A 26,974-nucleotide genomic window follows, 5' to 3' on the forward strand; every position below is an offset into this window, starting at 1 on the left:
GCGGGCTGTGGCCGAGAGCGGCAGATGGGAAGAGTGTGTGACATCAGGGTCTGCAGTTGGAGTCACTTCAAGTCCCAAACTGTTCATTCCTGAGCACCTCCTGGCTGCCAGCCTCCGTTCCAGAACTGGACACAGAATGCAAAACCCAATTCGGCCGTGGCCTTGGGGATGTCTGAGACTAGGGGGAGCAGACATGTCATCACGGTGTCATTTGGAGATACTCATGGCCCCGGGGGCAGGAGGTGGGGGGGCGACACCAAAGAGCAGGAAGCCAAGACTTGATGCTCAAACACGGAATCAGGCCGAAAAGCAGAGGGGCCTCAGAGAGCCTCACTTGAGGAGGAGGCACTGGGTGGGCCCTGAGTCTGGGTGCCAACAAGGCAAACCTGAAAGGCCATCAGGAGAGGGAGCCCCGCCGCCACAGGCATCCCTGAAATGTGACGGCAGAGACGCTTACTCAGATACTGCAATGGAAGGGCTTGCTTTGACTAAAAAATCAAAAAGATACAAAGGAATGAGAGAGTATAAATATACCTGTTCACCAAGTGCTGGACGTAATTCAGCCTCATGGGGATGTCTCTTTGACGTTGGCTTGTTTTCCAATGACCCCTCACCAAGTCTGTAAAAATGCATCTAAGCAATCACATGACTTCCCTCCAGCTCTTGGGTATCTCTTCCTTCAGAATAAAGCTGGAATAAAAATTCGCTTTTCCCAGTTATGTTTATGCCACGTGTACATTGGTTTCAATGAGATAAGGACCACACTCAGGCCCCTTGGAGGTGTCTTGCAACTGAAAATTGACATTTCAAGAAGTCTCACCTGTGCAGATGAGCTGAGCGCTGCTCTGTGCTGGGGAGGGAGGGGTGCCTGCTTCGGGGGCACTCTGTCAGGCAGGCTGATCCAAGGAGAAACCAGATCGCTGAGGCGGGAATCAGATGTGAGGAGTGGTGTCGAGCGACTGCTAGAAACAGGCCTTAAATGTGAATAAGTAAATAAAGAAGATAATCCCAGACTGGTCAGAGGTTTAAAGAACACAAACAGAAAGTGAAGGAGGAGTAGGCAGGGAAGACTTCTTGGAGGAGGTGACGTTTAAGCTGACATTTGCAGGATGCAAGGGACCAGCGAAGGAGTGAAGGGAAAAGCAGAGGGGACGTTAAGTGCAAAGGCTCTGGGGAGAAGGAAGGAACTTGCCATGTGCAAATGAAAGGAGGCCAGGTTGGGACACAAGAGGATTGGGGGAAGAAGGAAAAAGAACCGGGTTTTGCAGGGAGGGGCACCTTTGATTTTTTTCTCAAGACTCTTGGGAAGCAATTGAAGAGTCTTAAGCAGAAGAATGACAGGATCCAGAAACATTGAGGAAGGCAGTTCAGAGGCTGAAATTAAGGTGGGGGAGGGAGGTAACAGTGGAGCGGGCACACACCCACAATTCCAGAGATATTTTGGACACAGAGTCCCGATGGGCATGGGGGGGTAGAGAAGGGCTCCCCTTTTATTTCCAGATGTGGGGCTTGACTGTGCAGTTCACTGACATGACAAAGCCCTGGAGAACACGAAGCTGGGGCGTAGGAATTAGGAATTCTGTTCCGACCTGCATCTAGACGCCACGTGGAGAGGCTGTACTGACAAGTGGATCCTGAACCTGGAGCGGGGAGAAGTGTGACGTGGACGTGTCTGTTGGTTTTCCAGAAATAGGACAAGAGGACATCACCTAGAGAGAATGTTAGAGATCACACTGAAGAAGTGGAGGGGATGCAAAAGGAGGGAGAAGAAATTAGGGGACAGGAGGAAAACCAGGAGTGTGGCCCTCAGAAGTCAGGAGAAGAGAGTGTCTTATGAAGAGGGTGGGCAATCAACTTCCGATGCTGCAGAAACACTGAACAGGATGACAGAGGACCATCTCTGTGGCTGTGCATATCTGCAGAATCGTTCTCAGCCAACGCATGGTAGCTCGTTGCCCTGTGGACGTGCCATAACTCACATTCCCGATCCTTCATCTGATAACCGCCTTGCTTCTTTCCAAAACTTCAATTTTATAAAACAGCACTGCAACGAAAACGCTGTGTGCCTCCTCTTTACATTTGATCACATATTTCCCCAGGATCAGTTTCCAGACATGGAACTTGAAAAAGCGAAGGAACGCCATAACCTAGAATTTCTTCATAGACCATCCTCCAGGAACCTTAAAGCCAAAATTACTCCCTCAATTAACTAATTAAATTCTACAGCTAAAGGGGAACCTAGAAGTCAAGTTCCCTTGCTTTTTAACTGAAAGTTACTAAAATAAAGAAAATAGAGGAAATATTCAAAGTATCAGAAGTTCAAGGTACATTCCAGAAGGTTTCATTATTTTTCTTTCTTTCTTTCTCTTGACCATTTTCCCACTCATTCATGCTCATCCTTCCTGCTAGCACCTTCCCTGCCCAAGGTGTCTGTCTCTCTCCCGCTCTGTCCCTCCCTCCCTCTCTCCCCTCCCCCCCAACTCTTCTTCCTTTCCCTCTCCATCTCCCTCTCTCTACACATGCCTTGCTCTGATGTACCTAACAATCCCTCGGTTGCCCTTATCAGTTCCTCTAGTTTGCCCTTTGTAACTGTATCTGAATAGTTTCAGTGAATGATTAAGCTGTGGTCAGATTTATACACATACCCCTATATTCAGCTGCATTATAGAAGGTTTGCTGGGTTCAAAATATTCTTTGGGGTGAGGGAATAACAGAGAAGAGGGAGCATTTTCCTTTCAAGTAGGGGAGGAAGAGAAAGATCCTGAAAACCTGGATACAGCCTAGGAAATGTCTGCAGACCAGGAAATATGTGGAACTTGTTTGCACGTCTGCTTCATGCCTGCCATGCTTGGCAGGTGAGCTGCCGTTCACATCACACAGGTGTCTGAGAGGACCTGGACTATGGCACATCTGTCTAGGGCGGCTTCTGTTAACTGACCATTCTTGGTTTGTCCACAGGTGGGAGTCTTTAGTCCTCGTGCTGATGTATCTCATCTACATTGTCATAATGAAGTAAGTAAAATACTTTCTTAGTTTGTCTCCCAAAACGTTTTCCTGGGCTTCCCTGGTTGCGCAGTGGTTGAGAATCCGCCTGCTGATGCAGGGGACACGGGTTCGTGCCCCGGTCCGGGAGGATCCCACATGCCGTGGAGCGGCTGGGCCCGTGAGCCATGGCCGCTGGGCCTGCGCATCCGGAGCTTGTGCTCTGCAACGGGAGAGGCCACAAGAGCGAGAGGCCCGCTTACCACACACACAAAAAAAACCCCAAAAACCAACCTCTTTCCTACTGTCAGCATTATGTGATAATGTGGACAAAGGAACAGGGGACAGGGCGGGTACCTGTCATCAGAGGCTCACTTGGCTCCCTGGGCAGCCTGCTAGGAATCAATGCAATCTCGACTTATAGCAAAAGCATAGACCCTTCCAACCCAAATGTATGATAGAATCAAAGCTTCATGGTTTCATTTGAGAAATCTCTCAAACCCTTGCCCCTCTTCAGGACCTGGCAGCCTAGCTTTTGGCTGTTTTTTCGGTCACTTTCATAACAAGAGAGGAGGTAAAGCTCAAAGTGTTATGTTTCCATATAGGTGGAGGGAAGATGGGACCAGAGCTGGATAAGAGATAACTAAAACCATGGATCAAATATCTGCAGACTTCCGTTATTCGTGTTGTATTAGTCAGCTATTGCCGCTTAACAAATGACCACAAAACTTAATGGCTTAAAACCACAAACGTGTATTATCTCGTACAGTTTCTGAGAGTTAAACATCCAGGAGCAGTTGAACTGGAGGGAGCTAGCTCAGGGGCTCTCATGGGATGAGAGGTAAGAGCTTGTCCAGGGCGGCTGTCATCTGTTTGGGGCTCCAAGACGGCCCACTCATGCTGCTGATGAGTAGATACTGGTCGTTGGCTAGAGGCCCCAGTTCCTCACCATGTGGGCTTCTCTTCAGGGCCACTCTGCCGTCCCCACACCTGGGAGTTGGCTTCCAAAAGAGCAGGTGATTCAAGAGAGAGCAGGAAGGACCCAGCAACAGCTTTTATGATCTGGTCTCACAAGTCACACACCGTCTCTACTGCCGTGTTCTGTGTATTAGAAAAGAGTCACTCAGTCCAATCCTCACTCAACGGGTCTACTTTGCCTTTTGAGGAGTAATTTTTTTAAATTAATTTATTTATTTTTGGCTGTGTTGGGTCTTCATTTCTGTGTGAGGGCTTTCTCTAGTTGTGGCAAGTGGAGACCACTCTTCATCGCAGTGCGCGGACCTCTCACTATCGCGGCCTCTCTTGTTGCGGAGCATAGGCTCCAGACACGCAGGCTCAGTAGTTGTGGCTCATGGGCCTAGTTGCTCTGCGGCATGTGGGATTCTCCCAGACCAGGGCTCGAACCTGTGTCCCCTGCATTGGCAGGCAGATTCTCAACCACTGCGCCACCAGGGAAGCCCTACTTTGCCTTTTGAAGAGAGGAGTGTCACAGAATGTGTGGATGTATTTTAAAACCACCACATTATGCGTTCTTGTTCCCCTTGGAGTCTGGACAGCTTACCACCTGTATCAAGAGTTATGTCGCTGATGTTTCCTGTACTCTAATGTAAAATGTAAGCACCGTGGTTGAAACCTGCCAGCTCATCTTTTTGCTGAGTGCCATGGAGTTGAGGAGGTTGTCAATGGTGCAGAGATATTCTGTGCTGAAGATTCCTGCCCCACGGGAGCTGTTCCTTTTGCTCTAAGTTAGTCCATACTCTCCCCAGCCTATGTGACTGCAGGAGTGATCACCTTCTGTAGGGGGCAGGACAGCAGACCGCTCTCAGAAACTGCCCATTTGGACCCATCAGGTAGCAGTCTGCAATGGACATGTCAAGTTTTCCTTGCTGTTGAGGCCTGACAAAGATTAATTCTGGTGGCCAAGAGCCCGTTGGGAGAAATCAGTGTGGCCATTGACAAACATCACAGGAACAGTGAAGGTAGGAGCTGGCTTGACCGATGGCCAGGGTGGGCCGTAAGCCATCTGCTGACATTCCACTAAATATAGCACCCAGTTTCCACCTCAGGAGCTGTCCCACAGTCAGTGTGGACCCAGTAACTGGGTCATGTGACTGGAAGAGGACATTTCTACAGATAGAATAGGACCTTACCCAAACTTATCCTGGTGTGGGGTTACCATGAGGTAGCAAACAAAGAAACCAGATACTTTTACCACAAATCACCTTGCATTTAAGCATCCCAATACATCAGCTCCCATGAAAACCAGAGCTGGCCCAAAAGTGTTCCACAGTTTCTAGATTCCAAGGAAAAGCCTTTAAAGATGGAACGAGCCAACTTGTTCCTCTTTCTCTCAAAGAACAAAACTACTAGGGAATCGGTGCCACAGTCAGGAAACCTCAACAATAGACGTCTTCTTTCAGCATTTTTTATTTCACCTTTTTTTTTTTTAACATTTTGATGCTTTGAGACCCCAAAGAGTCAAGAGCTCTCATATTCCCTTTTGAAAAGGGAATCCGTCAATTATTCCAGAGAATTGACTGAGTGTCTGCTATAAGCCCAACGTGGATCTAGGGTTTTAAATCTGAATTTAGATGAAAGCATGTCCCATACTGAATTCACCAGGGGCTACACGGAATAAGGAGGTCTTCAAAAAGTGTTTTTCATCTAAAAAGAAGGAAGATTGAGGAATTTTGCTAGTGTGCATTCTGTGACCACAGTACCCCTCTACTGAGCCATCGTAATGCCCGTGAGTTGCCGGCGGGGCACGTGGACATAAAGATAACACAGTGAACGATCTCCCTACCCCAAACCATGCCCAGTGTGAAAGCTAATGAGGTGTGTTTCTGCTGATGCCTCAGCTTTACCAACCTCCCAGCTGTTCAGACCAGCAGGATACAAATAGACGGGAAAGGCAGCTACTGCGCTCGTGGAATTTTCTGCATAAATTCTAGTCCTAAGTTCTAAATTGAAATCTCTGCTCTTTAGCCATCCCGCTCCATAATCAGAGGCTTTAATCACTGGGTTTTATAAAATCTGATTTATAAAATTGCATGCTTCACAATAAAATAGCTTCAGGGTGCAAGCACAAAATTTAAAACATTCAATTAAAAATATAAAACAGAGCAGCAGCCGTTAAAAACAACATGTATTAGAATCATCAGCTGCCTCCTGGGTAGATGGCTTTAAAATAACTTTAAACATTCTGTCTGAAGGTCAAAAAGTAATTCCAGTTTGGCCCAACAGGTAGAAACCTTACCGAAGCCTGAGGCATACCCGGCCTCAGCGAGGGTTGATTTCTGTACTGCTGGGTCACTCACTTCTCTGGGGTTTCGTTCCCCAGATGAGGCAGTGTGGTCTGGTGGTTAAGATCAAGTGCTTCCTGTGCAGCCCCGGCCATGGGACCTGGGCCAGGTGATTCAGTCATTTTGCATCTCAGTTTCTGTTTCTAAAAACCGAATGAACAATGCTTCCTACCTGAAAGGGTGTGTGTAGGATGGAACATGATGGAAGAGTTAAGTAATTAACCAATATCTGCTTCCAAGAAAGCGCTTATAATAATACGATACATGGTATTATTATCCTATTATCCAAATCCAAATAAATGTATAACACACAGTTGTTAACTTTTAAAGCAAACACCCAGGCGAGTCAGTATTTCTGTGGGGAAAGTGGATTCTGAGTCAAGATGCCAGGAATACCACGTCTCCCCTAGAGCCCCATCAGGAGGGGAGAGAAAGAAAGTGAGGAGGCCTTTCCATTAAGAAGAATGTTGACCGTGCAAAGCAGTCAGCAGACTAGCATGACACACCCCGCATGCTTGCCAGGAGCCCTACAACCATCAACTAGCTTCCTCCACCCACACCCCTAGCAGTTTCCCTCTCCCCACGTGACCTGAAGCCCCAGACATCATGTCAGTTCACCTACCCAAACGTCAGTGCATGTCTCTTAAAGGACTCATTTTTCACCTAACCGCCATGATCACAACTAAAAGAACGCTCATTCTTTGATACGAGTAAGTATCCAGTCAGTGTTCAAATTGTCAATGGTCTCAGAAATATCATTTTTATAGTTTTATTTTCATCTCATAAATGTCATAAATATTTAAAAAACCAGTGAGTTTCCTAGGATTCCTCTATGGGAGTCTTCTAATACCAACGATAAAGGGACCAGGACATTTACCTGCCAAAACATCCTAGGAACTTGACTAAGCTTCCTCCCTTCCAACACACATGGAAGAAGCACTGCACAATGTTCTGATTCTTTTTCACTCAATCGTTCTGGAGAATCATAGCCTAGAATTTTTTCATAAAGCCAAGGGCGCAGCAGACCTGGAATTATGGCACAACAGTGACAAACATTCGCAGGCTCCCAGCCTATGACCTCAGGAAACCAAAGGCAGATAGAGACCTCGACAGCCAGCCTGCCTGTACACGTGGACCATGATGCAGAGCCTGGGGTAGCAGCAGAGACGGATGTGATGCCTTGACCTTCCTCCACCAAGCATGCCCCTGACAGCAAAGGCCCTGGGGACGTGGCCCAGAGGAGGGAGACCTTGCCCATCCCTCTGAGTCTCACAACAGCCCTTCCACGCACAGACCCCGAGTAAGGGAACTCAATCCCAGAGGTCCCCCTGCTGACATGGAAGACTCTGCAGAGAAAGCAGTGTGTCCCTATGTATCTATGTGATGTTGGCTTTTTTGTCACTTACCGTATATTCTCAAGTTGGGAAATGGGCAGGTGGGATATTCTGGGGGAAACAGGATGATAACGTAATAACCTAATAACTTAAGGCACAGGGTCCCCCACAGGCGTCCAGGCTCGGGGAGCTGCGGGGAGCTGGGAGCCGGGGAGGCATGGCCGTGCTGATGGGCTCTTTCCGCTCATGGCCATGTCCAGATACAACGCCTGCATACACCAGTGCTTCGAGAGGAGGACCAAGGGCACGGGAAACATGGTCAACGGCTTGGCCAACAACGCTGAAATCGACGACAGCAGCAACTGCGACGCCACCGTGGTGCTACTCAAGAGAGGTAACCCTAGGGGGCTGCGTCCCCCGCCAGGCCCCAGAGGGTGTGCCTGCCCCCAGGGAGGCCTCCCTCCCTCCCTCGGTGCATCGGGCGGGGAGCAGGTTCATCCTGGTGATGGGCAGCCCTCGAAAGCCAGTGGAAGTTCTTGGACCAAACGTGCTGGGGGTGATATAGGGAAGGTGGGGAGATGGTAAAGGAGAGGAGGCCGTGGGTGTCAAGGTGCTGACTCCGTCACATTCTGACTGAGTGACCATGAAGCAAGTTCCTTAACCTCTCTGAGCCTCAGTTTTCTCTTCTGCAAAATGAGGATAATTTTTGTAACAAGTTAAGGAGATAAAGTCTGCAGAATACTCCATTAATTATAGTTGTTATTAGTGTATTATTACATCCAAATTCACTTTCAGGCTACATTACCTCAGTTTCCGAGCTGCAAAATGACAGAGGAAATGACCCTTTTTTTCCCCAAAGTAATACTTACGTTCAGTAGATGCTTATGAAGCAGCTGATACACAAAGAGATAATACAGTACTCTCTAATAATTTTCTTTTTTCGAGGAACATGGAAAATTATCATTTATGTTTGCCTAGAATGCATTTCAGTTTTCATTTAATTTCTTTTTAACTTTCCCCTTGAAATGTGTGGGTTTATTTCTTCTCAGTCCCATTTTGTTTGCTTTTCAGGCAAAACAAAAGAAATTAGAAAATCTATAGGTTATTTTCAAATGCATATCTAAGTCTGAAATTGGTGGGTACATATGAGAATTTGAAAATCAATTATTTGATATACTTTTCTCACTAATTATATGCATGGTGAACAAAAGACTTATGAGTATTCAGTGCCATCCCACATAAGGATTTCATTTAGTCTCTTCTCTTCAGGGTAGTTCATAACCATGAAAGGAATACTCTTAGGGAACCAAAGAGAGCTACCTATTATTAGTCAGTTTCCAGAGATCATTTCATGGTTTAGTGGTCTGGAGAACAGGAGTGAGGCCTTGGCCAGGTACCCATGAGCTGTGTGCTCATATTGCAGCATCCACAGTGAGGGGCTGGGGCCATGAGGCAAGTTATTTTCAGGCCTGCCAGCAGATCCTAACGCAAGATTTGCCCTGAGCCCCCTCTGGACTTGAGCCCAGCTCCCCACCCCTAGCCCCCGGGCAGCCCTGCTCACAGGCTGGGCTGCAGCAACGTGGGCATCCCCCCACCGTGTCCTCCACCTGGACTAATGTCAATTCTGCAGCTTTTAACAGCTCAGAATGAGCACTGCTGACATTTGAAGGGCATAAAGTGTTACTAAAGACTATTGGGGTCTTTCCTATGCCTACAGATATGAGCGGCAGGAAAAGAATCCTTTGAGGACAAAGGGGGATTCTCTTATGTTATCACTCATTCTCACCATGTTAGTGAAGGACTCTTAAATTGTTCCAGGTCATTTCAAAGAGGTATCGATGAGCCCCGTAGAAAGCAGATTTTAACTCTTCTGCAAATTTTGATCATGACAACCCTTCCAGGATGGATGAATAGTTGGATGGATGGTTGGATGGATAGTTGGAAGGAAGGAGGAGGGAAGGGAGAAAGGAAGCGGGAGAGGGAGGGAGGGAGGCAGGGAGGGAGGGAGGAAGGATAGATGGGTAAGTGGGAGGATAGGTGAACGGATGGATGGGTGGATGGATGGGTGGACGGATGGATGGATGGATGAATGGATGGACGGATGGATGGATGGTTGATTGGATGGTGGATGGATGATTGGATGGATGGATGGATAGATGAATGGTCGGATGGGTAGATGAATGGATGGATGGGTGATTGGATGGATGAAAAGGAAGAAGAAGGAAAGGAGGGAGGGAAGAAAGGAGGGAGGGGAGGAAGATAGGAGAAAAGGAGAGAGAGAGCAGGAAAGAAAGGAATGGAAGGAAGGTGAATGAATATCTCTTTCCTGCTCCTAGTCTCAATGTTATTTTTATTTTATGTTTTTAATTTTCCCAGCCAATTTCCACCGCAAAGCATCAGTGATCATGGTAGATGAGCTGCTGTCAGCCTACCCACACCAGCTTTCTTTCTCTGAGGCTGGTCTTCGAATCATGATCACCAGCCACTTTCCCCCCAAGACTCGACTCTCCATGGCCAGTCGCATGTTGATCAATGAGGTATCTGGGAAAGCACAGTCCGTCTGCCATGGACAGGGTGGGAAACTGGAAAGGGGAGAAAGTTTCCTGGTCTGAATGTAGAAGCACCTTCCTCAGTGTTTTGCACAATAATATCCCACAGCCATTTCCCAATGTCTTTGCTCTCTGGACCAGCTGTGCACCTTGGTCCTTGCTCTTCCATCCACATGTCCAGAGACGTGGTCCAGCTCCCAGTTATACAGAAAAACTCTTCTATCCCTTCTACCTACCTTCTTCTTTTTATCTTCCATCTGAATAAAGCCCTCCGATGTGAATGCACAGAAGTAGTTGCTAAATCAAGGTTACCCTAGTTTAAAGTAACGCAGAGTCTCTGACCTGAATTTTCCTGGGTGTTCCTTTCTGCAGAACGACAGCCTTATTGATACAGTAATCCAAACACATGTGCATGGCTTTCTCACATATGGACCAAGGAATTCCTACAACCTGGAGGAGAACGTTAACACCCCAGCACACAGGGAATCAAGAACCCTGATAGGAAAGCAGAACCCTGATAGGAAAACATAGGGATTCTCCTCTGAAGGGATCTGCAAGTTCCAGTGGGTTATAAAGATTAATCCTTCCTCCCAGTGTTGGTTATTACTTTTAGGAGTCCCTTAGAACTTCTCTGCAGAGTCTTCTGGAAGCACCTCCTTGCCAGCTGACTGGGAAATATCCCAATAGCTGGTGTTCTGGGTGTGAAGACTTGCAGCCCCTCTGGCTGTATTAGAACGTGCCTTTCTTTTTCCAGAGACAAAGACTGATAAACAGCAGGGCTTATGCCAATGGGGAATCCGAGGTGGCCATCAAAATCCCGATTAAGCACACGGTGGAGAACGGGATGGGGCCCAGCAGCACCCTGGACAGAGGTGTGAACGGGACTCGGGGGGACGATGTTGTTGCTGAGGCTGGCAACGAGACGGAGAATGAGAACGAGGACAACGAGAACGACGAGAACGAGGATGAGGAGGACGAGGAGGACGAGGAAGGGCCGTACACGCCGTTCGACCCCCCCTGTAAGAGGTCCCGCGTCTGGGCTGGGCTGGGGTCTGGAGCTCTTTTGAGGCCACTGAGTTGATGCCCTTGACTGGGGTGACCTTTCTGATTTTAAACTCAAGGAAATATCTCTGTATGACGTAGAAATATTTATGTTAATTTTTACAGCGGGTAAGACTCTATTGTAGGGGGTCCAAAGATGACCAAGATGGTGACACTCGGTCATGGGTTGGAATGTGGGCATTTCACAAGGAGGCTCTCTCTCAGCTGTTCCTCGGGGCCCCCTGGAGTTAAGGAGGAAAGCCCGTGACCCTGTTGGCCAGGCACGTGGTGCTGCGGGGGAGAAGCCCTTCACCCACCCCGTTGCAGTTGGTGGGAGGCTGTCCTGGCAAAGCCAGCCCTGGGGGCCCAGCAGCCCTCCCAGGTGGCCTTTGCTCTTCCCTCATCCCCGTTCAGGCCCCACCTGTCCCAGGACCTGCTATTTCCAGGGTGGGCACCACAGGGGATGCACACCTGGGTAGAAAGTGCCTAAATCACACCGCGGGGCTGGCCCAGGGCATCTCCCGGCTCCTTGACTGGTAGAGCTTTCAGGACCCCGGCCACCAGGGCAGTGTCCTCCTCCCCCGTCTGCTGCCTCCAGCAAAGACTTGGCTGTCCCCGCAGCCTTGTCCCCCAGCCCTACCCATTAGGGGAACGGGTGGACCAAACCCAAAGAATTCTGCTAGACCTTCCAGAAGTTTCTGACTGTTTCAAGAAAGAGTGTGATGGTCCAATTCGCATTCATTGCCAAGTGTGTGAAGCGTAATTAGCCTGTGTGTCTTCACTGAGGTGCTGGGATGGATGGGGGCTGTAGGTTTTCAGGAGGGAGTGCTGGTTCCACGTGTAAGGCCGTTTAATGGTGAGACATGGGCACAGGGTATCAGAGTCGTGTGTTACTTTTGGATGCAGGGTCCTTCTGTGCCCCTCTTTGTGTCCAGGGACAGCAGGTAAAGCTCAGGGGGGTGCCGGGTCCCCCTCAGGGCCCCTGAGATCCCAACCTGGTCAAGGGCTGACCAAAACTAACTAGACAATACCCACCCAGATTCCTAGACCCCAAACTCCAGAATCGCCCACCCAGAGTTAAATCATTACTTGTTAGTAGGTTATCTTGCTAGAAAAAACTACCCTGGCTCTTTATCCATTTTGCCACCTTTGGCAACATTTCTTGGCAACCTTCCTATCGCCCAGGACAAACACACGTTAAGGATGAAATGACCAGACCCCCCGCCCCTCCTTCATGTTCATTTTCTACTGCTTTGTAACAAATGAGAACAAGCCTCGCAGCTTAAACTGGTTGGTTTGCTCGGGTTCTGGGGGTCAGAAGTCCGGCGTGGCCTGGCTGGGTGTTCCGAGGCTCACAGGGCCGTGATGGAGGGGGGTGGGCAGGGCTGTGGTCCTTCCTCGAGGCCCCGGCACACTCGGTTCCTGGCAGGAGTGGGTTCCTGGTGTTTGCAGGGCTGAGTCTGTCTCCTCCTCGTGGCTGTCACCGGGGCTGCTCCCTGCCCCAAGGCCACCGCCTTCTGCTCCCGTGGCCCCTCGTCTAGCAAACCAGCACCGTGTGTTGTGTCTGGTCCTCCCCACACTCCTCATCCCTCCAGCCTCCCCTTCTGCTTCCGAGGGCTCCTGTGATGGATCATGACCTGCCCGTCTGAAGGTCAGCTCTGCCCTAGAGCCTAGCACAGTTAGGGCTGGTGGTTCATCCTTCCCGCAGGCTGTGAAAACTGGGGCACAGACCTTGGGGGCCGCACCTGGAATTCCGCCTCCCCCAGCCCATGTTTTTAGAGTTCACCATCAGCAGCCCGCAACCGAGCTCCAGGAGTGCTTACTTGGCTAAAGTCTTACCCTGACGAAGGAAGCCATGAGGCCAGTTGACGAGTTTGTAAGTGGCTGGCGCTGTGCTGGACCCGGAGCCCAGGAGCCCACGTGCACCCCTCCAGGAAAACATCAGAGCCACGTGTGTGAGGGCAGACAACCCTCATCACTCAGTGGGCCAGAAGGGCCCCCTGTGGGTCACGTGTTCCCTGTTCCTCACCTGGACGAGGTACACCCCAGACCTAACTGTGAGGTTTCGGGGTATCTTGAACTCCTGCTCCACCCCCTTGCCCCTGGGATTAGGATGCAGGTGTGGAGGCCCCAGGGCCTTCTCACGTGTTGGGAGACATGGCTGCAGGTGTGGGCTCAGGCACCCACCTCAGGCACCCTCTGTCCTTTGGAGGCACACACAGGCCTGCAAGGAGGAGGGATGCTGTGCGTGGTCCTGCCACCCCAGGGGTCTCGGCTTCACCCCAGGGCCCCGAGGTGCTGAGACCGGAAGTGGGATCCTGAGTCCCCCTACACCAGCCCTTCTCACCTGGGCATTCTTGACAAAGGGTGGGCTCCGATTCGGGGGGTCTGGGTGTGGCCCGAGATTCTGCGTGTCTAACAGGCCCTCAGGTGATGCCGATGCTGCTGGTCCAGGGGCCACCGCGGGTGGCGGGGGCTACAGGCCCGGGGGCCCACCAGCCATCTTCACGGTTCCTCTTTGTCGCCAGGGAGCCTAGGTCAGGGCCTGGTTCTGCCTCTGAAGTGGAGGATGGGCTTGTCCAAGTGTGGCCCCCTGTCCTCCACCAGCTGCTGACAAACCCCGTTCCCGGGCCCAGAACCTCCATTCGAGGCTGGGGGCTGAGTGTCCGGCCAGGCCTTCCCCTGGGCAGGGCCGCTTCGTCCCAGTGGCGAGTGGGTGGAGGCCCTCAGGCCAGCAGAGGGCCCTTGAGGGCCCTCTCAGGTCAAGTTCCTTCGGCCTGAAAAAGGCCCCTCCACTGGGTGAGGATGTGTTTCCCTCCCACGGGAATCCTGCAGGGGCCTGGGTTCCCTGTGTTTCTGCCACCAGGGCTTGACTAGAGTGTGTATAATTAACAAGTAAGTAACTGTGTGGGAGTGTGTAAACAGACGCATATATAGGACATGTGTGTATATGTGTGTATGTGCATATATGTACTCTGTGCACATGTATGATTGAGTTAATGTATGCATGTAACATGGTTTCTATATACTGTATACATTTAATATAGTGTATATTAATACACGAATATTTACACATATTTAACATTGTATATTATATAATATATACACCTATATTAACACATGTTTATGTGCATATAACATACATATAGGTTGCATACATGTATTTATTATATATACCTATGCATAGTATATGTATCTATATGTCTACATACATATAAATTGTACTTATATTCTTACCTTTTATGAGAAGAAAGCCTTCTTACCACTGACTGACAGAAAGAGAAACAGTTACATGTGTATGGAGGTAAATACACTTCCCTGGAGCACAAACTGAAACAAAATACACCAAAATATTAGTATGTTTATCCGAGGTGAAATTATTTTTTGTTTTCTCTACATTTTCCATTTTAACACAATGTGCATTTTTATTGCCTATATAATTAGAACAAATGTATATACTTAGTTCTAGGTCTGCAATACTGAGTGATGATTTTTCCTCCATCTGACAGTATTAAGCTTCCTAAAAAGCTTGATGAGGACTGTAACTCAGTATGGTCTCAACTGGTCTCAAAGCTGTGACCATTTCATAATACATAAAAATACTGAATCACTATGTTGTGCACCTGCAACTAATGTCACATGGTATGTTAACTCAATAAAAATAAAAATTAATAAAAGTTTAAAAATAAATTTTTAAAGGACTATAACTTGGGAACAAGTTCTCTGCTTTTTAGGAAGAGTGATGCTCAAAAGGGGTGCTCTGTGCTCAGAGTCCTAAGCTCACGCCCTTGCTTCATCCCCTGACTTTCTGGCTGATTTTGAAAACATCACATAATCACTGCGACATCAGGTTCAGGAGCAGGGAGTGTTGTTTTCTTAATTCGCTGCTATGTCCTCAGCAGTGGCAGCACAGAGCGGTGTAGTGGGGGTTCAATAAATATTCGTTAAATTAATGAATAGACCTACCCACCACCAGCCGGGGAAGGCTGTATTTAGACCACATGACAATGGAACAAAAGATGGGGAAATGTCCAGAAATACTGGCTGAAGGAAGAAAGGATACAGTTTTTACCCCTTTGTTCAGAAATGGAAATTTCGGGCCTCCCTGGTGGCGCAAGTGGTTGAGAGTCCGCCTGCCGATGCAGGGGATACGGGTTCGTGCCCCGGTCTGGGAGGATCCCATATGCCGCGGAGCGGCTGGGCCCGTGAGCCATGGCCGCTGAGCCTGCGCGTCCGGAGCCTGCGCGTCCGGAGCCTGTGCTCTGCAACGGGGGAGGCCACAACAGTGAGAGGCCCGCATACCGCAAAAAAAAAAAAAAAAAAAGAAATGGAAATTTCGACTGGCTAAAATACGGACGATCCTTATCTGAATGCTCCTGGTGCTCGAAATCACTTAAAAAGCACATTTCTGCATCACTTGGTTTGTTTGAGGAGTTACATTTGTTATATTACATTTAAAGGTTCGTTGCAGATGATACTCTGATTTTCTGTTTTGTTGGTGTCAGAGTGGAGCTGTAAGTTAAAGAAAGCATATCATTTTTAATGATAGTGAAAACTGTTTTCTAGATATCATGCCCTTCCAGTGTCAAGTTAGAATTTTTTTTTTTTTTTTTTTTTGCGGTATGCGGGCCTCTCACTGTTGTGGCCTCTCCCGTTGCGGAGCACAGGCTCCGGATGCGCAGGCCCAGCGGCCATGGCTCACGGGCCCAGCCGCTCCGCGGCATATGGGATCCTCCCAGACCGGGGCACGAACCCGTATCCCCTGCATCGGCAGGCGGACTCTTAACCACTGCGCCACCAGGGAGGCCCTCAAGTTAGAATTTTTAAAGCAGCTGAGAGAAAAAAACTCAGAACTCACTGGTGTGAACTTACACTGCTTGCAACTTTCTCTCACCAATATCATTGGCTAATCTCTTGCAGTCATAGTTCTGACCTCATTTTCCTCTCTTTTTTATCTTCTGAAGAATGACAGAGCCAGATTGAAGTCATTTCTCTCCCCATTCTTGTGTTTCTTTGTTACTTTGATTGGGTGTGTATTTTAAATGAACCAAGTCTCTCTCTCTGTCTGTCTGTCTGTCTGTCTCTCCCTTCCCCTGGGGGGGGGGGCATCAGGAGGACTGGGAAGTCAATGAGGGGATGCCGAGGGCCCCAGGTGGATCCATCCCTTATCACCACAGTGCAGGGTTTAGGAATGTGCGGAATTCCAGGAGGCATTTGGGATCCAAGGATCTGGCCGTGTCTGGATGGTGCAGCGTTTGAAAGCCCCTCACAGAAAACTCCCAGACAGCCTCGTTGCTTTGCAATCCAGCCAGACACAGCCAGTGTTCTCACTGTTCACTCACCACCTCCAAACCTTAAATCTAACCAGATGCATAGCAGCTAATGGAGAGAGACTCCTCCTTTCTTTCAAATGTGTTCTCTTTGCTTTATTGTGCACCTGTAAGTGGGATACCCTTAGATTCTCAAAAACAAAGTTTCCTTTGGTCCGTCTGATTAGATTGTTCATAGTTATGTCATTACTGTTGATACTAATATGTATGGAGCATGTGATGTGTGCCCTGCACTGTTCATGGCATCAAAACAGAGTGGTGAGCAAGCTGGAGAGAACACTTGTTCTTATACAGTTTATATTCTAGTTTGGGGGCAACTGAAAATAGTGAGCAAACAAACCTGTTAATTTCAAATAGAAAACATTTGCTATGAAGCAAATAAGTGCAGGTGATGGGAAAGCAAGGAGTGGGGTGGGAGGGGATCTCAGACTGGGTGATCTGAGGGGTCTGGTGACATTTGTGTTGGGAGGTCACCTGCTCAACAGGACAGACACAGCCACAAGCTCTATCCAGAGGGAACCACAGATGCAAAGTCCCTGAGGCAGAAGGAGGCTTGGAGCCAGGGGAGTGTGTAAGTAGGGGGAGTGGCAGACAGGAGCCAAACCAGTCAGTGATTTGCCTTGTGGGAAGATGTGGTTTTACTCTGAGGGCACTGGAAGCCAGTGGAAGGTTCTAGAACAGTTTGCTTTCGGAGACTCTGGCTGTCAGTGGCGTGCAGATGGAGGTGGGGCAGGTGAGGGAGCTGGGAGTCCCCTTAGGAAGCCAGGTCATAGATGGAGGACCTGGTCCAGGGAGAGGCCATGGGGATAGGTGGATGCAGACAGATCGAGTTCCCTGGGCAGGTGGCCAGGGTTGAGGTGGGGAATGAAAGAATGGAGAGTCAGGAAAGATTCTGAGGGTTTTGAGTCCAGTAACGTGCAAACTTATGTTGCCCCAACCCCTATCCTAATAGTTCATTTAATTCTGCCAGCAACGCTCAAGCTCAGTGTTTCTGTGTCCACATTTTACAGATGAGGAAACTGAGGCTTTGGGAATTTAAGTAACTGAGGCACTCGACTCTGGCAGAACGGGGACTGGACCCAGCGCTGTCTGATGAGAAAGCCCCCATCTCCCCCTAGAGACCACCCTGCCATCTAGGGAGACCAGGGGCCAAAAGTGGCATTGTGTAACTTTACTCTGCAGTTTTCCTCTTAAATAGTTTCAGGAAACTGTTTGGAGACTGGTAAGAGATGTATGAATAAGTGCTGGATGCTAGCATAAAATTATAAAATAAATTGTAAAATTATAAAATAAATTTTATTCATACTATTCAAAATGTAATTTTAAAAATACCTCCTTAACTCTGGAGGGAATATAAAATGGAATAATCATTTTAGAAAACAGTTTAGTAGTTTCTTACAAAGTTAAACAAACACCCACCCTATGACTCAGCAATTCGACTCCTGGCTCTTTGCCCAAGAGAAATGGAAACACGCCCACAAAAAGACTCCTACAAGTAAGCTCCCGGCCTCTTTCGTTGTAATACCTGAAAACTGGCAACAACCCAAATCCCATCCACGGAAGAATGGATAAACAAATCGTGGTGTATTCACAGGATGGGACACTACAGAGCAATTAGGAATGAATTACTGACACATGAATGAAACTCAGAAAACTTTATGTTGAATAAAAGAAGGTAGACACACAAAAAAATACTATATGATTTCATTTATTTGAAGCTGGAGAACAGGAAAAACTAATCTATGGTGGTAGGGGGGTGGGATGTTGACCAGAAGGATGCACACAGAGAACTTTCTGGAAGATGGAGATCTTGATATTTCTTTCTAGAGGTGAGTTAGCACTTAAGCAGGATGGTAATAATGGCCAAAGGAGAACTACTGTGTTTTTCAAATCTGAGGCTACAAGAACTCATGGTAATGTCACCAAAATAAGCATTTATGGGTGTCTCTGATACTCAGCACTCAGGCAGCGCTCAGAGATGGTAGGATCAGGTCATCACTGACAGATCCATCATCTTGTCCATGGCAGTAAGTAGTTAGAACCAGGAAGCAATTATGGATTTGCAAATCCATAGCAGCTTGGGGTGCAGACACACAATCGGTGTTTTGACAACCTTGAGAGCTTTCAGATGGTCTTTCAGGATTTCAGCAAGTTGACAGAGGATGTTGAGCAATTCCACTAGGTGGCGCTGTGCCCGCTGACGCCTTAGAATCTGGGAAGATGTAGCTGCCTGTCCATGGGGAGAAGGCCCCAGAGGCAGCTGACGGTCTCTACCTCCCCTCCCCCACCTCCACCCTGACCCCTCACTCTCCCCCGACCCCGTTTGTATCCTGAGAATCCTCCTCATCCTTTTCCACCTGGCTCCAGTTGCCTGACTAGCAGGTGGCAGTGGATAACTTTTTATTCTGCTTGGTTTTGTTGCTGGTGGAAAGCCATTTGAGTCTACCGGGAAAAGAGCAACATGGTCAGGCTTATTTCACAGGCCTTCCGTTAGGATGTAAATGTCCGGGGACAGCCATGCAGAGGGCGGAGCAGAGAAATGTAGCTCGCTGATTTTTTTTCTTTCTTTCTTTTTGCCTTTGTTGTTTTCCCAGCTGGCAAACTGGAAACAGTGAAATGGGCGTTCACCTGGCCCCTGAGCTTTGTCTTGTACTTCACTGTCCCCAACTGCAACAAGCCCCGCTGGGAGAAGTGGTTTATGGTGACCTTCGCTTCCTCCACACTGTGGATCGCAGCCTTCTCCTACATGATGGTGTGGATGGTGAGTCCAGGACCCCGAGCAGTGCCGGATCTCTTCAGAGAGAAATACTCTCAACCAGAGGGGAGTAGGGGCAGGGGTTTCAGCCCAGTAACTGTATCAGTCAACTATCGCTGCAACACACTGTGTAACAACCAGCCCTAAATTCCGTGGTTCAGAATCACAAGACTTTATGCTCCTGCTCACCTGTCGACAGGCAGACCATAGAGTAACTGATCTTAGCGGGCACTGGCTAAGCAGTCTGCTTCCAGCTCCAGCGTGGTTACCTTTGATTCAGGCAGCAGGTGGGGTTCATGTCTACTCCGTGTGTGTGCTCATTTTCTTTGGACCAGTGGCTACCTGGGGAATGTCTTCTCACGGTGGATCATTGGAATGCAGGAGGGCAAGGGCAAACACAGGTGCCTCCCAGGCCCTTGGCTTGAGACTTCCACCCACACTCCATCAGCCAAGCCCGACATCCATGGAGTGGGGGAAATATACTCCACCTGCTCTAGTGGAAAGACCAGCAGGGTCACAAGCAGCCAGGGTGGAGGAAGGGTAGGAGGCATGGGGGGGCTGACAATCCCATCCATCATAGTCACTCCTCATCTCCGCTCAGTTTCTTCAACCAGAAAATGAAGTCATTGGACCAGGTGAATGCTCAAGGGTCCCTTCTGAAGCTGAAACAATGATTCAAGGATTAGCATGGATTGAGAGACCATTGCTCAAAAGAGCCTCGGCCCTAAAGCCATTCCAGGAAACCCAGCCACCCAGAGTGCACTTCCCATCTATGACTCTGGTTTCTAACTGAGGAGTGAACCTAATTCATTAGAATTGGAGTTGGGCAGAAATTAAAAGCCATGACAAAATTATGTGCATATAATCATGCTTGAGCATCAGGTAGAGATGCAGTATAAATTCTGGAGAATTAAACTCAAGAGCTAAAAAGAGGTTCTGAAAAGATTATTTTAGAGGTAATAACAAATGTGTAAACCTGACACAATTAACTCATAATTATCCCATGCCTTCAACATCACAGACAAACAGATAAGTTTTTTTCAACCCAAGTCTTATAGCCAGGGGTTTCTCCTTCATCCTGTGTTCATTGACGTTTTTATTTGACACATTCATTGGGTGCCAGGTTTGGGGAATAGCATTGGTGTCCCTCAACTCCAGGTGGCCCAGTGGTTTTCTCTGAAAAACTAACACGCAAAGTAGCCGACGGATCCGAGGTTCACCCTCCTTCTGTTTGCCTCCTTCCACTCTGGGGGAGGTTCTGAGAAGCCCTGAGAAATGGCCAGGAGTAAGCGGGAAACCAGGAGAAGCCCCTGAGACCTGGTCCAGCCACCTGAAGAATCACTTCCCCCAAACGCCCGCCTCAGCCGTAACCATGGTAACCACAGTAACAGCGGGGCGAGGGCAGCGGCCCCTTCCCAGGCCAAGCCCCATGGAGCCAAACCAATTCCTGCAGAGACCCCGCTGAGGGTGAGAAAGGAAAAACAAGGGTTAGCCAGGACGCTTGCAGCTCCATTTCACAAAAGGCTCCAGAAGAGCCAGAAGAAACGCTGTGTTTCTGCTCTCACTTTCCTCCCTGGAGAGGGGAAAGCAGAGAACCCGAGGCCACCCCAAATTCAGTTCAGCACTGGATGGAAATGACGTGCATTCCCTGTTTGAAAGGGACCAAGCCAGGCATCCCTACGGATTTAACCAACATCCCCCAAACCTTTGGACGGGGAGGGAGTGAGGCCAGGCTCCAGCACAGGGGTCCCAGAGGAGCTGGGAGGAGTGGGCTACTTACCACAGCCCATTTGCGTTTCTTGTAATTTTACAGAAAGTGAGGGAGGGCACGTGGCATCCCACAATGACCTCGTCGGTTCACCTTCTGCAAGTTATCCTCTCCTGAAGCCAGCGGACCCGGGATGGGTCTCTTTCCACTTACTCACTTTTGCCACTTGCCCCTCCTCACGCCTTCTCACCCACTGCTTTCCTCCCAGTTTGCCCATCTGGAAACTGGGGGCCAGAATGGGCTCGTTTAATGGGATGGAAGCACTGCCTCCTCGTCAGCTGTTCTTCCTCCAGCGAAGCCCCTCCTGTGTAAATAGAGGTGCTGTCAGTGCCCACGGGCGCAGCCTGAATGCCTGGGTGGGAATGTCCCTGCACCCCGGGCCACTCCCCAGTGCATGGGCCTTGGGCAATGCCTCCGTGTCCTCGTGTGAAGAATGGAGATAAGCACCTACTCCCTGGGGTTGTGGTGAGAATTAAATAAGTTAAAGCCCACGAACATCACTCAGCACTAACAAAAGTGCCTGAGTACTAGATAAACGTAAGCCACTGTGGAGCAGAGGTTGACGTGGGCAGAGATGATGTCCCCAGGCGTCCAGCAAGAGAGGAAAGGAATCAGCTGCTTATGGCTTTTCCTACAAGGCTGGATGGTGTAAGTCAGCCCCTTCCCAGCTCCTGTAAAGTCTCATTATGCAGCCAGCATGGGACGTGGATGCTTGCGTTCCCAGCATAGCATGGCAGCCATCTGTTCTGGGTTTCCCAGGAACATCCTGAGTTCAGATACTGTCCCTATATTGCCTTTTCCCAGAAACCCTGTTTCTCCTCTCTCAGGCCGCCTGCCTCACCCAAAGGAAAAAGTAAGAGAGGCCAGTCTTTGGTTGGAGAGCATGGGCTCCAAAACTGCACCCAGGTCCCCTGCCAGCAGCCCCGTCTGCGCCCTGAGGTGTTCCTCACCCTCTGTCTTGATACAGAGAGCAGACGTGGCCCCCAGAGAGACCGCCCAGATTGCAGACTTTTCAGCTTTTTGCTGGGAGGGTCTGCGGGCAGGTGGGGCTGGTGCCAGCCCTCAGCTCTCCTCTTCCTGCCTCTCCCAGGTCACGATCATCGGGTACACGCTGGGGATTCCTGACGTCATCATGGGGATCACCTTCCTGGCAGCTGGAACCAGCGTGCCCGACTGCATGGCCAGCCTCATTGTGGCCAGACAAGGTGGGACCCCGAATGGGGCGGGGCTGGGAAAGGAAGGCAGGACTTCCTACTTGGGGGGCCGGGGAAGGTCACAGGGCAATTACCGGGGCACCAAATCCCGGCTGGGAAGGAGCACTGGGCCACTTCAGTGCCATGCTGGTCAAAAGGCTTCCTGGCATCAGAATAACAAGGAAACAAACCAGCAGGTCTACCCTCGAGGAAGGCAGAGATGCTTCCTAGGTCGCACCCACATCCTCTCTGGAGGTTGTATTACTTCTATTATTAAAAATAGTAATAAAGAGCTTCCCTGGTGGTGCAGTGGTTGAGAGTCCGCCTGCAGATGCAGGGGACACGGGTTCGGGCCCCGGTCCGGGAAGATCCCACATGCCGCGGAGTGGCTGGGCCTGTGAGCCATGGCCACTGAGCCTGCGCGTCCGGAGCCTGTGCTCCGCAACGTGAGAGGCCACAACAGTGAGAGGCCCGTGTACCGCAAAATAAATAAATAAATAAATAAAGACAATGATGGCTAACCTTTGCTGAGTGCCACAACTGAACAGAGCAATTTAAGCACATGATGTTACTTAACAACTCTATAAGTTAGAGACAATCATATGTGCATTTTATGGATGAGGAAACTGAGGCTTCAAGAGGACAGACCCCATAGCCTAAGGTTTACCCACTGCAGAACCCCTCAAAGTGCCAGCTGCCAGAGGTCACTCTTCAGTGTATGACAGACCCTTCCTCCCTCAAAACCAAGATCACAGTTTACCTGCCCCACCCTAGGTGGATGCCCCCTGGATGGCCGTGCACCTCCCAGCCCCCACTCTAATTTATGTGCCTGATTTGTGCGGGAGGAGATTGGTTTTCAGCAAACACATCCTGTGGCTCCCAGCCTTAGCACAGTGCCCTCCACTGGTCCTTGTGAAATTCTGCTGGTTACATTATTTTCCTTAATGTTGCTCAGTTATTTAGAAGAAGAATTGGATACAGCGTAGAGCAGATGGGTGATGACACTGAACCGTGGGTTCAGTGAACCGGGGGTCGGTGAACTCAGGAGCCATTTATAGACTGCTGAGTTTATTTCTTTCTATAGGATGCTTCAGAATTTTTGGAACCATAGTTGGTTTTCAAATTACATTTAACCAATGATCATGTCTGAAGTAAAGCTCAGCAGTTCAATAGAATGTATATTTCATTCTGTTTGATTGAAAAAATGCACACAAACAAAGAAAATGCGTATTCAATAGACTATTTTACAATCTGTATCATCCTGCAGTGATGGGTGGCCTGGGAGAGACCCAGGCACGTGGGTCTCTGGCTGTCAGACCAGGGGCTCGAGAGAGTCCTTTGGGGGCTGGAGCACCCCCCCAGGGACCACCTCCCTCACTCAGGTAATCTCTTGTCCTCGCAGGCATGGGGGACATGGCCGTGTCCAACTCCATCGGGAGCAATGTTTTTGACATCCTCATTGGCCTCGGGCTCCCCTGGGCCCTGCAGACCCTGGCTGTGGATTACGGATCCTACGTAAGTGGTTTTTCCGCTTTTCGTGGCCTCGGCCACTGTAACTGTGTCTCAGGGCAAAGGAGATGTAGAAACACTCACGTGGAAGGGAAAACAAATTCTCCTGGCCAGGTCCTCGCGAGGTCAGGCTCATGTGGGAACATTCAGGACTTGAGAGCAGAGCTGGTAGGCGGTTTCTGGGGAGGGCCAGATAGTAGATATTTTAGGCTTTGCCGCCCGGACAGTCTCTGTTCCAGTTGTCATCAGCTCTGTTGTGGTGGCCTGAGGCAGCCACGGATGATGGCAAGTGGATGAGCGTGGCTGTTTCAGTCCAACTTTATGTATAGAAACTGAAATTTGAATTTCAGATAATTTTCACACGTCATGATACATTCTGATTCTTTCGAATCTTTTCAACCAATGAAAAACGTAAAAACCCTTCTTAACTCATGGGCTGTGCAAAAACAGCCGGGGGGCCAGGTTTGGCCCATGGGATTTGTTTGGCATGCAAAATATTTTTAGTCATGAAGGAAGGGCACAAAATACCCAATGCTGTCTCTGCCAGGGACCTGGCAACAGTCAGACCCCACAGTGATGGCCCCCGCGCGCCTTCTCAAGGCTAAGCCGACCGTGACTCCAGGTGGATTTGCAGGTGGGTGACACGGGCGGTCCAGGTAGATTTCAGGGCTCTTTCCCAGCTTCCCAAAGTGTTCCCTCCTCTGCTCATGGGCACTTCTCTCCCAGACACTGTCCAAAGATGGAGGGAGAAACTTCAGTTAGAGATTTCTCTCTGTATCTGGAAGAAAACAGTATTATTTATGCCTCTGAAGTTTTCACACCCAACCCAGTGTTGGGTGCTTCTCTAAATGTGTTACTGAGCATTGCTTCAGTCTATCTGTGTAATGTGTTGTCAGTAAGTGTGTTTTCTGAAGAAAATATGGTGGCTCATTTTATCAGATGATGGTTGTCTCCGAGTTGCTTCACTCATGGCTGTTTCAGGTAGGGAAGGTGTGTCCGGTGATGAAACTGAAATCCATGCAGGAAGGCCACACGTTTTTGGTTCATTTGAAGCTACCTGTTGGCAGAGAGGTTTCACCAGAGGGTAAAGATAAGCCCAAGAAGTTGGAAGGAAGCAGAACGTGTCCTAAGGAGCCGAGATCTCTTCTCTGCTGTCTATGAAATTGTGGGATGACGTGGTGAGAGAGGACGCATTACGTTACCTCGGGGGGTCTGGGAAGGCTCCTTACAAGAGGTGACTGTGAGTTGAAGTCTGAATAACTAGAGAGAGACAACCATGGGAAAATTGGGGCAGGGCAGAGCAAAAGCATTGCAGGCAGAAGGAACAGCCCGTGCAAAGGCCCTGAGGCAACAGTGCACTTGGCCTGTTGGAGAGAAGGAAGGGGTTCAGGGTATAAATGGAGCAGAGTGAGCCTGGGGGCTCGTGGCCTGAGATGCACTTGTGGGACAGGCAGGCCCAGATCATGTGGGTGCTCTTTCGACGGTTAATAAAAAATGACAACATTCAAACTGACGTGATATATGGATTTACAAAATGATGTTTTTGATGGCTTTTATGAGAGATTCAGCAGCATGAGTTTTTTCTTTAACTGTGTTTTAATTGATCTTTCTTTAATTACCAGAGAGACTGAGTATTCTTTTTTACATGTATTGGCCTTTTGGGTTCTTCTTTAGGATAATTATCTCTTTATGCCCTTTACTCAATTTTCCATTAGAGGTTAATGTGTTTTTTCTGGGTGAGTTGATTTTTTTTTTTTTTTGCGGTACGCGGGCCTCTCCCGTTGCGGAGCACTGGCTCTGGACACGCAGGCCCAGCGGCCATGGCTCACGGATCCAGCCGCTCCGTGGCATGTGGGATCTTCCCGGACCAGGGCACGAACCCGTGTCCCCTGCATCGGCAGGCGGACTCTCAACTACTGCGCCACCAGGAAGCCCGAGTTGATTTTTTTTCATTTTTTTCCCTTAATAATTTTTTTAAAATGTATTTTATTGAAGTATAGCTGATTTACAGTGTTCTGTTAGTTTCTAGTGTACAGCAAAGTGATTCGGTTGTACATATATATACATTCTTTTTCATGTTCTTTTCCATCATGGTTTATCACAGGATATTGAATATAGTTACCTGTGCTATATATTAGGACCTTGTTGTTTATCCATCCTATACATAATAGCTTATATCTGCTAATCCCAAACTCCCACTCCATCCCAACTCCATTTTCCCTCCCCCTTGGCAACCACAAGTCTGTCCTCTATGTCTGTGAGTCTGTTTCTGTTTCATAGATATGTTCATTTGTGTTGTATTTTAGATTCCACATATAAATGATATCATATGGTATTTGTCTTTCTCTGTCTGACTTACTTCGCTTAGTATGATGGTCTCCAGGTCCATCCATGTTGCTGCAAATGGCATGATTTCATTCTTTTTAATGGCTGAGTAATATTTCATTGTATGTATGTACCACATCTTCTTATCCATTCATCTGTCGATGGACAAATGTCCATTGGGTTACTCTCATGTCTTGTCTGTTGTAAATAGTGCTGCATGAACATAGGGGTGCATGTATCTTTTTGAATTAGAGTTTTGTCTGGGTATATGCCCAGGAGTGAGTTTTAATCCTGGGCCCTAAGCCCAGGAAGAAGGACCACTTAGCCTAGGCTGACTGTAAGGTAAACAGATGCTCACCAGAGGCCAGCCCTTCAATGGTCCCCCATCAGTGCTCCCGAAACACCATGCCCCCCCGACCACCTGCTGTCTCGGATATTGCACAGCGCTGAGCTAGCGCCCTTTAGACTCACAGCCCCTGAAGGTGCCCCGTGCTTCCCCTGCTGGAGTCTTTCCTCCCGCGGACTCTGACTCAGATGCACACACTCCCCGTCACTCTTCCCATTTGAAATGATGTTCCTCCCTCCAGGTCTGTTGCAAATGCCACTTCATTCAGGACTCCTTCCTGGACCCCACCACCCCCCACTGCCTCCAAATGGGATCTCTCTCCACAGCCTTTATTTCTGCCTCACTCACGGCTCGTCCTAAATCTGTGAACTTGCTTCATCTTATCACATGTTAAGTGGCATGTAAGAGACACTGAAGAAATGTCATCCAGGTTGGCACCTGAAGGAGCATCATCCATTGGGTGGTCACAGGATCCCAGATAATCTTCCAAGATTCCTAAGAGTACCATTGTTGTCAGTCAGAATCTGATGAATGGACTCA

At 48.9% G+C, this 26,974-nt stretch overlaps 1 protein-coding gene across 1 annotated transcript in view; it reads left to right on the plus strand.

Annotated features, from left to right (window-relative positions):
• Positions 1–26,974, plus strand: part of SLC24A3 (solute carrier family 24 member 3) — a 481,322-nt gene that overhangs the window by 435,528 nt on the left and 18,820 nt on the right. The window contains exons 9-15 of the mRNA XM_060078238.1: positions 2,959–3,012; positions 7,879–8,012; positions 9,995–10,155; positions 10,922–11,186; positions 19,133–19,299; positions 22,152–22,266; positions 23,657–23,769. Of these exons, the coding sequence (XP_059934221.1) occupies positions 2,959–3,012; positions 7,879–8,012; positions 9,995–10,155; positions 10,922–11,186; positions 19,133–19,299; positions 22,152–22,266; positions 23,657–23,769 (1,009 nt within the window). The remainder of the gene's footprint in view (positions 1–2,958; positions 3,013–7,878; positions 8,013–9,994; positions 10,156–10,921; positions 11,187–19,132; positions 19,300–22,151; positions 22,267–23,656; positions 23,770–26,974) is intronic.

The sequence above is a fragment of the Mesoplodon densirostris genome, chromosome 16 (genome assembly GCF_025265405.1).
Source record: "Mesoplodon densirostris isolate mMesDen1 chromosome 16, mMesDen1 primary haplotype, whole genome shotgun sequence".
Classification (NCBI taxonomy): Eukaryota; Metazoa; Chordata; class Mammalia; order Artiodactyla; family Ziphiidae; genus Mesoplodon; species Mesoplodon densirostris.